At 35.0% G+C, this 13,831-nt stretch overlaps 1 protein-coding gene across 1 annotated transcript in view; it reads right to left on the bottom strand.

Moving 5' to 3' along the window:
* Positions 1-4,078: 4,078 nt before the first annotated feature.
* The window catches only part of LMO3 (LIM domain only 3), a 57,694-nt gene continuing 47,941 nt past the window's right edge, over positions 4,079-13,831 (bottom strand). The window contains exon 6 of the mRNA XM_052640615.1: positions 4,079-4,184. Within this exon, the coding sequence (XP_052496575.1) occupies positions 4,079-4,184 (106 nt within the window). The remainder of the gene's footprint in view (positions 4,185-13,831) is intronic.

Genomic DNA, 13,831 nt, shown 5'->3' with positions numbered 1-13,831 from the left:
TATATTGTTTTATTTGTAGTAGACTTTCAGAATTCTTCATTTATGATACTAATCACACAATTACCTACAGGGATGTGTTAAATATGACCCTAGTTTCAGTCAAATAATAGGCCAATTGCAAACAATGAATGGAGGCAGCTCCATTTATAATGGCTGTTTCAACAGAGCGCTATTGTCATCATAGTGATCTGAGGGTGACTCATTAATTAACTGATGTTCGTTTTTATTATGTGCTATTGAGTTAATGAGTAATTTGTGTGAAATAATTCTCTGAACACATTGATTACTTGAGATATTTTCTGGGGCTTTCATATCAATGACGGGCTGAATAGGTAGAAGATGGTATGTGCTTTTGTGTGCTCATTGCTGCTAGGTTTGAGATAAGGACAAATCAGTGCAAAGACTCCTTAAGGTGGTTGAACGTAGGAAGTATCCTAAGACAACCCTCAGGAGGTTGAGGACACAGGACAAGACATGTTACATAGTAGGTACTCAATTAATGTCACGTGAAAAAATGGCTGTATTAAAGCTTTGCTCCCATTTACCTTGCCTTGCATTAAAATCACATTTAGGAAGTATCTGTAATGGCATTTTTAAAGAAAAAGTAATAATCAAAGGGCTTTTGCTAAAACTGTACTCAGCGTTAATGGTCTATTACAATAAACATGCAGATTGTTTTCCCAACTTAGTTAAGTGAACACTAAATATGTTTGGCCTGTATCATTTCTATGAAATTGTTTAAATGACTAGTCAGAGAGTGGTTTGCCTCAAGTGACAGTTAAAAGGAAACCACTTGCAAATGGTCTGTTTGACTACAGATGTAATTTTCAGCACCCTGGTTCAGTGAAGGTAAAACATTTCTTCCTTGAAGAGGTAGAATTTAGTTAAGTTTTGTGTTTTAATTCATTATGCAGGAGTGAGGAAATCTGAAATTTAGTCTGACAAGAGCAACATGGTTGCTTTCAGAAAGATCACTTAAAATTTGTATAAACATACAAATTTATATCCACCAATTGCTACCTTCATTTTGACAGTTTTATTTTCCACACAGAAGTAAATAGCAATAGACTACCTAGATTGGAGATCCTGCATATAACATTTGGAGAAAGCATTTGGGGTACTTTTTTCTGCTTCTGATCTATTAATACCTTTGGAAAGTAAATGTCCTTATACACTTTTTTTCCTTTTGCATACTATGCTTTCTAGATATCATCTTAGACTTTTGCCAATTAAGCACAATCAAATAGTGTGATCCCCCTGTTATTAAAAACATAAATCCAAATATAAAAAAGTGAATGAAAGAAGCCAGCAGATATTTATTAAGCAAGATGGAAGTGAAATTACAAACACAGGTCAGCTTTTCAACTCAGCCAGCACTCTGGTGGGTGGAGGAGCATGGTCCTTCATCACAGTCAGTCTACATGAGATGCACGTAGGCAGCTTTCGCTGCTTGAGGAAACCAAAGCTCCATCGGAGGTGTCCTACTGGAGCCTTCAGACAATAAGCTAAATGACGTCAGGGTTACACAACACAAAGAAGAAAGTTGACAACAGTTCAGGGACTCTGAGGAGTCAAGACAATAAGCTTAGTACTTCAGGTCAAAAATGCTACTATTTTCAGGCAATTAGCTGTCAGATGGCCTATTTCTATCTTGTTCCACCATTTTATGGAGATTAAAGATAATCTAAGGAGATTAAGGCCTTAATCTTTAATCCAGGTGAGTCATTTTGTTTCTAGAAAAAGCATAAGAATGAATTCCCAAAGGATTAAGCAAAAGAAAGGCAGTAAAAACCTTGTTTGGTCTTTGGGTAGCAGGAATAATGGAACAGCTTCAAGAAGCTGAGAGAAGTTTGTTTCCAATTTACAAGTATTTTGACATATTGATAAACATACGCAAAAGCATTTAAATATAAAAAAGATCATTTGCAAAAAGATACTGACAATTTGAATTTTACACATGAATTTCAAACAGCTCTTAATGGGGACTAGGAGGGCTGCTTTAGTAAAAGCACTTTTCACATATCTCCCCACCTTCCTCCCGTTTGTTCAGTTTTGTTTCTTTTTGGTTTTGGCTATGCAAGTCTTTTCATGAAACAAATGTTTAAGTTTCTAAGGCTAAAATAATAATTTTGTGGACCACGTACTGCTATTTTTGAAACATCTCTGGGGTATATCTCAAATTTGGAAGACACATGACTTGAACACTGTTAACCATGAATCCTTTGTAAAAATACATACCGTTCACTTCTCACAGAACCATCTTCCTAAAAATGAGAGGCAATATCCAGATCCACATGCATGTTCATAGTAAAGCTTTGTTTTAAAACAACTCAAATCCACACCAGAGTTATTTTCAGTTTAATATTTTGGCCCCAAATCAAGAATTCAGGTATCACATTTAACTTTCATCTGCAGTGCATATTCAGCAGTACAAAGTAGGGATGCAACTAACACTGGGAAATATTGTTTCCTATACAAGTGATCAATATAAAAAAAAAAAAAGAGCCCACAGAACTAAAATTTGCTCTAGTAAAATATGCTTCATTGTGCCTGTTATGGAATTAGGTCTGTTGAATAGTTTGAATACAGGGTGCAGAAGCAAAGAAGCAAAGTGTGAACAACCCAGAAGAAGGGAACACAGTTTCATCTTTATTTCCTTAATTGTAATTTAAATAATCAGTCTCCATAATTTTTCTTTCTAGAAAGCTTTCCTCTTTATCAGCTATCATGTAGGTAAGGGATTAATTTTTCACCTTTCAAAAATGGAATGACAGATTTCAGCCTAAGTGTGATCAATTCTGAATGGTAATTACTTAGAGAAAGCAAGGAAGAGTAAGACACATCAAACTTTGAAAGTGTTCACGTTGGAACATTAAAATAAGTGGCAGGTAAATACAGAAAAATATATAATCACCAGTTCTCAGCTCTTTATCAATCCCTTTGTTTCTCTTCTTCTAGAAGATTCTGTGAGCACTACGTTGCTCTGATCAAAAGTGACTTCAATCCTCAAATATCATCATAGCTTCAATGTGCATTATCATGATTTCAGTAGATTCACACTCAAAACCTTTTAGTGCCAGAGATGCTTCAAGCCATAATGTTATTATACCCTTAGCTCTTTTGGAGAGGTCTGGGCAAAATTTGCACAAGAAATTTATCATTTTAAGATTATCTCATAATTGCAGTAACACTTTTTTAAAGTAACCCTTTGGAAAATTTTAAATGATACCCAAAGGCACTAGTTCACATAAGGGGTGAATGGCGCTGAAGGAAACAAAACAAAACCATTGACTAGGTAAAGAGCACAAAAAAGTATATTAAAAGGAAAACTGTTAAGCTTTAAAGTTATTCTAAAAATGGCACTTTTCACGTTGGTAAAAAATGAAAGTGCTTTAAGATGAAATTTTTATTCATTATTTTAAAGCTGATCTTTAACCCCCTGAAAATAGGGGGTTATAAATGAGAACACTGATAAAGACTCTAAATTATAGTGGCAATAATAGTGGATGTTGCTAAAATGCTTTGTGTGTCTTTCTTTTTCTGTATTTTTAATGATGATAGACTTGTTTAATCTACACGTATTATTAGTGAGATTTGATCTTCAATTCTTTACTAGAAAGTTACAGCTCATTTAAAATAGCTGGTAGATACAGAAAGCATAAATATACAGTAAGTTTAAACACTGATTGTACTAAATGCAACAATACAAAGAAGCAAACAGAACACAAATGGTAACACAATAAAACTGTATTACATTTGTGCTTCAAATATTACAATACATTATATACAATAGTCCAAAATAAACATCTCATGCCAAGTGACACAAAAAAATGAATAGCAAGCAAAAAAATCCAGCAATATGTACATTACTTTTTTCTTTAATAATAAACATTCAACTCTGAACTGGGGCAATTTCACTACATACAGATGCAGTCCGCCTTTTATTCCATATAACCATCCTGCTTTCCTATATCTACGCTATTCAGTTGGTTCCCGTGTCAATTCGTATATACACGTGGAGCAAAAAAAGATAAAAGAATGTAGTGCTTTGTATTCTTAATGGGGTGATGTTGATAGATCAGCGAACCTGGGGTGCATAACCTTCTTTCATTAAACCTTCCTCGTAGTCCGTCTGGCAAAGGATCATGTTATTCTTTAGGAAAAATTTATCTCCAACACAAAATCTGAAAATATTTATAAAAATAAAATGGTTAAGATGACTTCATTCAGATCTCTAATTTTGAAGATTTCTTTTCCTAATCATCATTTCATATGGTAATTCCCTGAGTTTGAAACTTTGGCTTAGAAAGTTACCTTTATTGTCAAAATTAAACCATCCAGGTCATTTAATAAAACACTGCACACAAAATTTGAGATCCTACTTTTATACATAAAAATCATAAGAACATTGAGGAAAACACCTTGAGCAGCATAGGTTATATTTTTTTCACATATATTGGAAAGAAAAAAAGAACTAACCTGTATTTACACTCATTAATATGGGAGACCTGGGTTTGATCCCTGGATCAGGAAGATACCCTGGAGAAGAGAATGGCTACCCACTCCAGTATTCTTGCCTGGAGAATCCCATAGGCAGAGGAGCCTGATGGGCTACAGTATATGGGGTCGCAAAGACTCGGACATGACTATGCAACTAACACACACATAAAAGAAAGAATAATAACATTTCATGGCAGTGATTATGGAAGCTTTCATCACTGACCATTTATCTACTTTATTAAAAAAAAGTAAAAACATTAAAATGAATCAAATGATTAGAGAATAGCCAATTTTAGAGCTTCTCATTTAAAGCTTCCTTTTATTTCCTGTTATTAAAATGTGATTAAATTCTGGTAATTTGGAAGTGATTGTTCTGAACTGAAAGCTGTTTTAGCATCAGACTTGGATGCTGGGCCATGGTGCTTTGTTTGTGGCAAGTTCACTAACTATGAAATAGTAAGTGGATTTCTTAGAGTACTTCCAATTAGACCTAAAGGAGTAACCTGATGAACCTCTTAATACTGATGTGATAAATAAACTAGTTTCTAGTAGCTAATTATAAATTTTATTCTATAAAGCATTGTTTAATGTGCAAGATCGTAATGTTTTTAATAAGTGCTCTTTTTGTGTAATTTCCCAGTGGTGACACTTTGGACACAATTAAGGTCAGAAGTAAATGCCTGTGCTGTTTCCGGTACATTTAACAATAAAGTAACTCTGGGGAGATCTGTATATATTTTTAATTGTAACAATTTAACCTTCAAACAGCACTGTCTGGTAGAGTTGACCCAGTAAAACTACTTGTAATTGTACAAGTTGACCTCACCGACCTTTGATAGTGGTCCCTCTTTATCAGATAGTCAATTTCAAATGATGTTCAGGCAGGAATCTTAGTGGATAGATTAAACTGTGTCATGAAAGCCACACTTTAATGTTTTGTGAAGTTGAAGGTTTAAATGAGGAGCAGTTGGGCTGATTTACATTTGCAAAGATTGGAATGCTAGACAAACAGTGAACCTATTTATTTTCCAACTGGGTAGCTTTGGAAATTTATCCTTATTCTAGCTAAGTAGATAGAGGGGAAAATAGTGTAATAAAAAAAGTAGATTGAAAAGAATTAGCTTTCCTCTTAAAGGAAGATTGGTCTGTTTATTTGTGGAATTTACTTTTTTTTCCCCAGGATTACTGCCTGCTGATGATGCTGATTGAAAGTACAGGCTATGCCCTGATCTTGAAATCCTGCAGTTGTTTGTGGTCAAGGCTATTCGATACAATGGACATTCAAGTCTGGACTTCAAGTATATCTTCTTTTTATTAGTTGCAAACTATAAACATGAAATATAGTGCTTAAAAAGTGGTGTTTTGATAAACCAGTTTTTGTAGATTATCCTGATCATTAGGATATGTTGAATAAAAGGAAATATTTCTTTTGTTGGGCAGGCCTAAATAGGCAAATTAGATACTTTTCTTTCATGTGAGATTATATAAAATAACATGCAGAATACATTTGATTACCGTTCAAATTTTTCACTTTATATTAATGATGAAATTAATTTGAACTGATTAATAAACTAATAAAATATCACATCAAAAATAATTTTAATAAAATATTCTTGTGTTCCAGCTGATGTTATTGAATCTTATCTTTTCCTAAAAACCAACTAAACTAGAAATACTTTTTCAACTCTGTACTAAAATTATGCTTTAATTTTTAAAATAAGTCTCTAAATTCTATTTGCTATCAAATAAAAATGTAATTAAAAAAAAATTTTGTTTTGCCATGTTGTGTCATGCCATTCTTACCTTCAGGGGCCTTGAAATGTAGGTAATTTTATTTGTAGATTAATAAAGTCAGAGTAATTATATCAACAAAAGCACTGAACCAAGAGCCTGGGGATTTGGTACTGAGTGCTGTGGTTCTCACCTACCCAACGCAAGATATAGGATGTATTTTATACTTTCTCTGAGTCATTTCTCTGTGGGTAAGATAAAACAGTTACATCAATGAATGGTTCAAGTTCAGTTGCTCAGTCGTGTCCGACTCTTTGAGACCCCATGGACAGCAGCATGCCAGGCCTCCCTGTCCATCACCAGCTCAGTAGGAATGTTAAAATAAGAAGTATATCTAAGGCAGAGAGACATTTGCAATGAATTGAGTTCAAATCCCAACCTTCTACTCACAATATTAAAAATGAAACTTCAGGATTTTTGTCTTTAACATCAGTAACTTTTCTAAGTTGGTAGTAAAGAGTATAAATGTAGTGTGTAAAGCCTTTCCTCAATGTTTGGAATGTAGGTAATTAAAATAAACACCTCTTATAAAGTACTTACCATGTACTAAGGCTGAACATGTATACAGATATAGTCATTGCATTTATTCCTTAAATCCAACCGATAAAATATTAACGTTGTCCTTTTCAGATGAAAAACCTAACGCCTTCTCCAGAATTTTTAAAACCTGCTCAATGTTCCATAGCTAGAACATGTATGGTAGAGGAATGAAAAGCACCCTGATCTCTTTGGATTCAAGAGTCAAGCTTTTATTAGTCACAATAGCCAAGATATGGAAACATTTCAATGTCCATCAACACAGGAATGGATAAAGAAGATATGGTACGTGTACACACACACACACACACACACACACACACACACACACACACTCTCTCTCTCTCTCTCTCTCTCTCTCTGGAATACTACTCAGCCATAAAGAAGAATGACATAATGCCATTTGCAGCAACATGGAGTGACCTAGAGATTATCATACTAAGTGACTTCAGTCAGGCAAAGAAAGACAAATATGATATCGCTTACATGTGGAATCTAAACTATGACACAATAAACTATCTACAAAACAGAAACAGAATAATAAAGTATGGACCTTTAAAAAAGAATGCCTATCATTCAGTGAGATATAAATGGAATTCATCTAAAATATTCCTTCCCAAAATATGTTGTTACTCATATGTTGTCAACTGGATAAAGTACATTTTATGTGTGTATCAATTTATACTTAAAGGTCAAAATGAAACAGAACACAGGTGAGGAATGTCACACATATAAAACTTAAAACAGCCTTGAAAGCTTTGGTTAAGAGCTGATTATGATTGCTTTGCAACAGGAGCTGTTATCCTCCTTTAAAATGTTCTATACATAAACATGACGAAATTAGAGAAACAGCAATGCAGATATCAGACATCTAACAAAATGATCTACAACTGTGATTTTGTAAGAAAGGCTAATTTCCAATGTTCTATAACCAGATTCTGATGAGATTTAGCATTTGCAGAAAAACATTATAAAAATAGTGATGGCCAGAGGATGTTGAATGTATGTATATTAACAGGTCAGGCTAAAATTCTTGAAAATAAACATATTTTTTTTTATAATCTAACTCTAACTGTTTGTGATACAGTCAGTTCAATTAATTCTCGCATCATTAAAAAATATCTTAAGGAATAGAAAGATGCCCAATCAGTTTATTAAACCATCTAATCTTAATGTTTAAGAATTAATCATAGAATTAATTACCTGGTATTTTGGAGTAACTATAGTTAAATTCATACGATCTTAGATATTATAAAAGTACAGACAGTAAGTATAATTAAGAAATCATCCCTGTAAAATGTGGGGCTTAGAATGGTTTTAAACAGGTTATCAAATGCCTCTGCGAGGAAGCCTTCATTCGTGACATCCTTTCTAAGAATGAAAATGTTAACTTAGTCATCTTACTTCCCTAAGATGAGTGACTGTCAATTATAATTAATTTCCATTTCCACAGCACTTTGGAAAGAAAAGGAATCTAGTCCATATCTCCAATATTTCTACTGTCCTATTTAGCATACCTCTGTTACTAAAAGATGGAGATTTTGATACTGTACTTCAGTAAGAAGTGGAGGTTATATACTCATTGTACACTTGTGAACAAATTTATTGTCTTTTCCCAGTGACAGCACAGTTGTCATCACACAGAAACAATCTTCTCTGTACCAAACCACACTACCCGTATCCCAAATCCTGCTATAAATTATTTAATATCTACCTCACTTAATTCCACTCTATCTACTCGCCTTTATATCCACTTACCCCTGGACAGGGGCTTCCCTCGAAGCTCAGATGGTAAAGAATCCGCCTGCAACGTGGGAGACCTGGGTTCAATCTCCGGGTTCGGAAGATCCCCTGGAGAAGGGAAAGGCTACCCATACCAGTATTCTGGCCTGGAGAATTTCATGGACTGTATAGTCCATGGGGTCACAAACAGTCGGACATGACTGAGCGACTTCCACCCATGGACAGAGGAGCCTGGCAGGCTGCAGTCCACGGGGTTGCAAGAGTCGGATAGAACTTAGCGACTAAACCACCACCACAGTCAGCAAAGAAAATACCCACCTTGAAAGAGGCCTGGGTCCTCATACCGGATCTGAGTCCAGAGACTAAAAAACAGACTTTCTTGGTTCAAATTTTGAATCTACCTTTTTCTATCTGTGCAATCTTGGGCAAGTTATTTAAATTCTCTATACTTTCATTTCCTCATCTGTTAAATGAGGCTAATCATAGTGACTACTTCTGGGTTATTTCGAGTACTAAATGAGCTAGCACACATAAAACAAAACAATGTCTGATCAGCACTGTATGAGAATCTGCTACCATTATTATTTGCTGCCGACCATCTTCTCCTCTTTGCTTAGCTGTTTCCTAGTCAGGGATATTTCTCCCCTTTTTTCTACCTACTTAAATTCTAGAAATTCTTTTTTTTGCGGTGGCGGGGGGGGCGGAATATAGGAGTAGGTGACTAAGAGGTATAAACTATTAGGTATAAAACAAGCAACTAGGATATACTGTACAACATGAGGAACATAGCCAATAATTTATAATAATTTTAAATGTGTGGATCACTATATTGGGGCCTCCTCAGCAACTCCATAGTAAAGAATCCATCTGCCAATGCAGGAGACACAATTCATTCCCTGGGTCAGGAGGGTCTCCTGGAGGAGGGCATGACAACCCATTCCAATATTCTTGCTTGGAATATCCCGTGGACAGATAAGCCTGGCGGGCTACAGTCCATAGGGTCACAAAAAGAGTCAGACCCAATTGAAGCAACTGATCACACACTATACTGTACACCTGTAACTTACATACTATTACACAGAAACTATATGACTTAGCACGCACATACTTCAATAAATGAATAAAGACTTTTTAGTTTCCATTCCTTCCATAAGTATTCCCTGACCCCATCAACTCATTCTGATCATTTCCAAAGCACTTACTTTTTGGTGTATAATTTACTGTGGCATTTCAAATTCTCTCATGAATGTGTAACAGATTTCCCACTCAGAGTGGTAGTGCTGAGGTAAATGACCTTGAGTTAAATTTTGTCTGAACCCTTTGAAATACCACCATAAACTATACTACCACTTGAAGTGGGTGTTCCATAAATGTTGGTGAAGACAGACTTATTCTAGAACTGAATACTTCAAATAACAATGCTATTTTTGATGAATAATTTCAATTTGGATTCATGTTGACTTTAGTTCACTGACTTCTTACCTTCACAATTTCCTCTCTCTGTTCCCTACTCCTCCACATCCTCACCAAACTACTCCACAACTACCAATCTCTGAGCCTCTGTTCATTTCCAGAACACATTACATGGATTCACACCTCCATGTCTTCCCTCTGCTCCATCTATCTGGAAAACCGTTTCCTCACTGCATCTAGGCTTTGTCACCTCCCCTACCCCACTACCAGACACACTTCCTACACCCTAAGCAGTCTTAGAGGATCCTTTAAAATCCAGCACATCAACCCTTTGATGCTTTCATAAGAAGGACAAAAGGGACAGACCTCTCTTCCCTCAGTATAGATCTGCTTTGTGTATTTAGTAAGCAGATGTTTACACTCTTCTCTTCTGTGATTATTTGATCTCCAGTCTCTTCTATAGTTCTGAACACCTCTAAGGCAGATAAATTCTAACTAGAATTTATTTACCTCTGTTTCCACCAAGCCTAGCACAGTGCTTTCTTTTTTTTTTCAAATGTCACACAGTTATATATATTTGAGGCCATTTCATTACAAACGAGCACTTTTTTCTCATCTCTTATAAAACCATCACTTAGCTTTCTAGAAGGTTCCGGGGGGTGTGGGAGGGGTCACTCATCTTTAAGAAATTAACCAGAATTTCCCAATTCTGAATAAGATTAAAGTTATCATATAAGGCACTCAAAATAATCTTCTTCTGGTCCTTTCAAAATAGATACACTTTTAGATATTTTAAAATTCAGATTCACACATTTTTAGCCATGAAGTGAAGAAGTGTTGGTCATTCACTTGTGTCCGACTCTTTGCAACCCTATGGACTGTAGCCCTCTAGGCTCCTCTGTCCATGGGATTCTCTAGGCAAGAATACTGGAGTGGGTAGCCATTTCCTTTTCCAGGGGATCTTCCCGATCCAGGGATTGAATATGGGTCACCTGTATTGCAGGTGGATTCTTTACCATCTGAGCCCCAGGGGAAGCCCATTTTTAGCCATACCCTTTTACTTGAAGGACAGAGAAGACCACCAATCCTGAAAGTTCACTGTTACTACTACCTTACTCAAATATTTCATTTATTTATTTATCTTTGGCCATGTAGCATGTGGTATTTTAGCTCCTCAACCAGAGATGGATCCCACACCCTCTGCAGTGGAAGTGCGGAGTTGTAACCACTTGACCGCCAGGGCATCCTTTTACTATCTTTTTTAGACATTCAGCAATGCTTTATATCTTACTGATACTTTGATTTAAAAGTTAAGATGAAATGGCTTACTAAATGATTGTTCTTATTGTTGTTTCATCTCTAAGTTGTGTCCAACTCTTCTGCGACCCCATAGACTGTAGCCCACTAGGCTCCTCTGTCCATGGGATTCTCCAGGCAAGAATACTGGAGTGGGTTGCTAATTCCTTCTCCAGGGGATCTTCCCGACCCAGGGATCAAACCCATGTCTCCTGCATTGGCCGGCGGATTCTTTACCACTGAGCCAGCAGGGACTCCCACTGCTAAATAATACTCATAAGCATTTATAATATCACAATTTCAGGTATCAAAAAAGTTTGCTTAAGGGAAAGTGCTTATAAATTACCCATTGGTTTTGTGTGTCACTTGAAAAGGTGTACTACTGGGACAATGATTTAGCTAGTATGAGTACAGGCTCCTGTGGTGAATGACTTTATTGGGGAGATTTCCCCAAGCAAACATCAATGTAAAAGGAGAGTCTCCTGTACTGAAAACCTTCTGGATTCAGAGTAATACAATTCGTCTGCTTTGCTTGACTGATGAAGATTAGCTGACTTCTTGCATTAAAGGAGTTTGTCTTGTAGGGATGGAAGTGACAAGACAATAACTAAGTGCTAATTGTGCATAGCCAGCACTAAAGATATGCAGTCCCATTATGGCATGTAATAAATGAAGCGCACACAGAAATATATTAGGTACTTTAATAATGATACTAGAACAGTATTTTGCAGCAATAAGAAGGTGAACAGTTTTAGAGTCAAAATTTAGGAGTATCTGTCTTACTTGACTGAGTTCCACTGAGGAGACAAACTTAATTGTGAATGCAACTTTTTATTTCAATGGTGAAATAAAATTGATATACGATTTGTAAATAGCATTAACAACCTACCATTACTTTGCATCATAATAGAATTTAGGCTGGGCTTAGCACTTGAATGATGTTTTAATTTTCTGTGTAGAACACGGATAAAATAGGTAAGTCTGCCTTAATAGAAAAATGGATGAAAGGAATAAACAGGCAGTTTCTTAATAGAAAAAATATCAAAGGGCCACTAGTAATCAAATAAATGCTATTTAAAAATGATACTAAGATATCATCTTTCATCCCTCAAGGTGACAAGGATATCTTTTAAAATAATAATTCCCAGTGTTAGAACTTCTATAACAGAATGCATTATTTTTTCATTTCTGGAGTAAGGATAATTGGTATAATTTTTCTGGAGAGCATTTTGGCACTATATAAAGTAAACTTTAAACTGTTATATGCTTTGTCTAATTAACCATGTGCTTGCAAATTTAGCTTGACACAGATTTGAGTATTTGTTTATAAAGTCCATATTAAATTGATGATACTGATAATACAAAAACGAGAAGATAAAACCTACACATCTGATGATAAAAGATTGATTTAACAATATATGAAGCTCTATCCATAAAGCTAAACACAAGAAAGCTTCAAATATCATAAAATAATTTTTAAAGGAAGGTAAAAAGGTTCACTATATTAATGAAAAAGTACAAGTATCAAATATTAGAATTCTTCCTTGCTACTTTCCTTTAAGATGTTTAAGTGTGGGTATAATATAAAGCATATGTTATGTATCACTTGTCATATGTGCATAGAAAAATGTATGACTAGCTACACATCAAAACATTGAAATAATTTCTTTCAGAGTAGTGAGACATGGGACAATGTTATTTTACATCCTTATTTTCTAAATTTTCCACCATCAATCTATAACATTCTATAAGTAGAAAAGCAGTAAATATTAGAGCTAAAGAAAGGTACCTCTATTGTTAGTAAATGTTTAGTGGATCAATTTGATAAGTAAACAAAAAAATTCTAAATTTACTATTAATATACCTTTAAGACATATGCAAGGTAATGAATCTATAAGGATGTGCAGGTATTTGTATTCCTATCTTTTTAATAAAAATATATACATATGCCAATGTATTTTTGGCTAAATGTCACTACAGACTGAATCAACCTACTATGATTCCAAACGTCTATTGGGAAGAATCAAGATGCTTCAGGGGGACTTCTTGAATTATTTCCTGGGTCAATTATACATCGTGAAATATATCGGGTAACATTCTGAACATCTACATTTAGCAAGAGATATCTTGTGTAAAAACCAAGTTAGTGAAATATTATATGGTTAAAAATAAATCATAGATATCAAGGTAAAAACTAATTTTTGAGAACCTATTATATTCCTCGGATTTGTAAGTTTTTTTCATTTAATTTTCAAAATCTGCAGGATAGGTGTTATTGTCTGCATTTTAAGGATGCACAAACCAAACTCAGAGAAATTAAGCAACAAACTCAAGCCTGCACAGCCACTACATGGTGGGGCTGAAATCTGAATCTAGTTATCACTGTAAACACATGTTCTTTCCACTACTCTACAGCACCTCATAAGAAGATACTGCATTTGACAGTAAAACAAGGCCAATTACAGTAACTGAGAACTGGACAAAACTAATTGAATATTTATTACATTCAGGTGTTTTCACCAATGTACTGAATTTATTTTCATTAAACTCC

The sequence above is a fragment of the Budorcas taxicolor genome, chromosome 5 (genome assembly GCF_023091745.1).
Source record: "Budorcas taxicolor isolate Tak-1 chromosome 5, Takin1.1, whole genome shotgun sequence".
Classification (NCBI taxonomy): domain Eukaryota; kingdom Metazoa; phylum Chordata; class Mammalia; order Artiodactyla; family Bovidae; genus Budorcas; species Budorcas taxicolor.
This window is presented reverse-complemented; position numbering and strand designations above follow the sequence as displayed.